Source organism: Morone saxatilis, unplaced genomic scaffold, assembly GCF_004916995.1.
Source record: "Morone saxatilis isolate NCDOM2014 unplaced genomic scaffold, NCSU_SB_2.0 Contig18, whole genome shotgun sequence".
NCBI classification, from domain to species: Eukaryota; Metazoa; Chordata; class Actinopteri; family Moronidae; genus Morone; species Morone saxatilis.
In genome coordinates, this window is record NW_023339740.1 from 465,944 (window position 1) to 468,490 (window position 2,547).

At 41.5% G+C, this 2,547-nt stretch overlaps 1 protein-coding gene across 1 annotated transcript in view; it reads right to left on the bottom strand.

Moving 5' to 3' along the window:
• usp48 (ubiquitin specific peptidase 48) overlaps positions 1–2,547 on the bottom strand; it is an 18,310-nt gene that overhangs the window by 7,043 nt on the left and 8,720 nt on the right. The window contains exons 14-17 of the mRNA XM_035661916.1: positions 1,717–1,828; positions 912–1,054; positions 607–681; positions 198–322 (exon numbers count right to left, since the gene is read on the bottom strand). Of these exons, the coding sequence (XP_035517809.1) occupies positions 198–322; positions 607–681; positions 912–1,054; positions 1,717–1,828 (455 nt within the window). The remainder of the gene's footprint in view (positions 1–197; positions 323–606; positions 682–911; positions 1,055–1,716; positions 1,829–2,547) is intronic.

Below are 2,547 nucleotides of genomic sequence, written 5' to 3' on the forward strand. Positions count from 1 at the left end.
CGGGGATTTAACCAACAACCTTCTGATTAGTGGACGACCCGCTCTACTACTAGTACTAAAATCAAAATCTCAATCAGACACTAGAAGCACCGGTGAGATGGCTGTACACTGAACCTAATTCCATACTTACACTTGCAGATTTAATGCAGGCTTGGAGAACATACTTGTAGAATTATGGTTTGTCAGTGTATACTCACCAGGCACTGCTGACAGGGCTCTTGGTTTTGTGTGAATTCTGGGGCTTTGGGGAAGTATGCCCTCAGTTTGGTCCAAACTTCAGGTGACACCAGCTTCCGTTCAGTCTCTAGAATACTCAAACCCGCTACAGTAGGAACACATTCAAGGACCAACACATTAACAATTAAAGTATGTGTGCATATGTAATAGCAACAAAAACATGTTTCTGTTCAAATTCATTCTGTTTATTGATTTATTACTTATTATTTTCTGGATTTATGTGCTGGAGTCTGCCCTCATATTATATTAAAATGTTCCATGTGTTCCTCTATCCTGGAAACAACAGTATATGTATGCCAAAAACCAAATGCACATCACTGTTAAAAGTATTTGCTAAGATCATTCTAGATGCTGATGATGGGACAGTACCGTGACTGCAGACAATGTCTTCATTGAAAGTCTTCATCTCGTCCTCATTGCCCTCTGAGAGCTCGGAGCTAAACTCTACAATCAAACACCAACAATGTCAATGCTCACAATCCACAGGACACATTGGTTCAAATTTAACACTAAAACAATAGGACACCAAACAGTTTGGATTGATGTAATGCAACACATCCCACGTACACAATGTTACACAATTTTTTTTCTTCTTCTTGTATTTTGGTTTACAGAAAATAGACAACAAAACAGACACACTGGGGGAAAAACAAAACCACATCCATTCCTCTCACCTTTGTTGTTGTTGGTGTGTGGTCCCTGTCCATTGGTCTTTCCATTGCTGTGTTTGGTTTCATGTTCGTCCTCCTCCAGCTGATCCAAAGCCAACTGCCTCCAGCTACGCAGAGATGTCTTTCCCACCCAGTAGCCCTCACCACTGAGACACAGACACAGACAGACACACACAGACACACACACAGTAATAAATACACATCATTACATTAGATAGCCATTCTGTATAGAGGTTTTCTCTACAAGAGGAATTGCATCTTCTTCTGAAATACCCCTAATTAACTTTATTCATATTTAGATACCTATTTTCTCTCTGCTGCATCATCATCAGCTGCTGGCAGCTGCAACAACAGAAGGGAATCGAATCTTTAGCCCTTTTCAGACATGGAGTACATAACAAATCTGGTTCATATCTATATATGTTTATGTGATGGTTTTTTGTCATTCAGACACAGGTAACTTAATGTTCCATATTGCTTCATTCAGACATTTATGGAATGAGCTCTGTGGTTGTACAGTATTTGGCTGCTGGTGCATTAGAGAGGGAAATTTTTTTTTTTTTTCCTGGTCTCTCACAGACTGCATCACTGAGGAACTCTAAAAACTCTAAAAGTTTGAAGCCTTAAAGCTGCTGTAAGAGAAATCTGCATCTTGGCTAACTTCCTGTCTGTTTCTGCAGAGAGCAGTCCCCTCCCTCCTCCCCACATCACCACACAGCTTGCTGCCCCTGAGGACCACCTCTTTGTCCTCTCTCATGATAGGATAAAATGGGAAGGGGATACCAGAAAACACTTGTCCTGTGTTTACCTGAGTGTGCGTTTGACCATGTTGGAGACCTCCTTGTAGTCTTCACTGAGCTGGTTCTTCAGCCGCAGCACTCTGCATCGCTGGCTAACACACTCTCTACACAGAGAGGAGCCTGAACAAACACAATGGATACGTAAAAAAAAAAAAGGAGATGTAGAAAGTACATCGTAGTTTTAGGAGCAGTCAGGACTAGAAACTTTTCTAGACAATGAGATGAGCTGTGGGTACGTTTCCAATCTGACTGCACACAAGAGTATTTCCTAAAATGATAAATATAGACAATACAATTCAACCATTATTTCAGTCAACTAGAGCTGCTAAAGAGTTGTCCTGTGAGTTTTGTCAATCATAACAGTCCCCTGAGCAAAACGTTGAGCCATACGCCACCGAACTACTACAAGATCATAAAGTGCATTGCGAATGTAATTTAGAAAAGCTGCCTTGAAATCAGCCCTTATAAAGTCCTGGAGGGTCTGTATAATTCAAGCTCACTCTTCAAACATACCTCATACACCTACGAGGATGCTTAAAGGCAAAAGATCAGGAAGGGGAAGGACAGCTACAGGAGGAAACTGGAGAAGCGGCTGGAACAGAACAACGCCAGGAATGTCTAGAAAGAACATCTCAGGCCACGGAAAAGGAGTGGGAAGAAACCAAGCCAGCGGGGACAAGGACTGGGCAGATGAACTTAATCTGTTTTTCAACAGATTTGATTCTGCCTCCTCTCCCTCCCTTCTGTTTCCAATTACCACCACTACTCACCATAGCTTTTATGTCTGTCTTTTATCTGTATTTATTGTTTTCACCCCAATTACTTACTTGCTGCTGTGA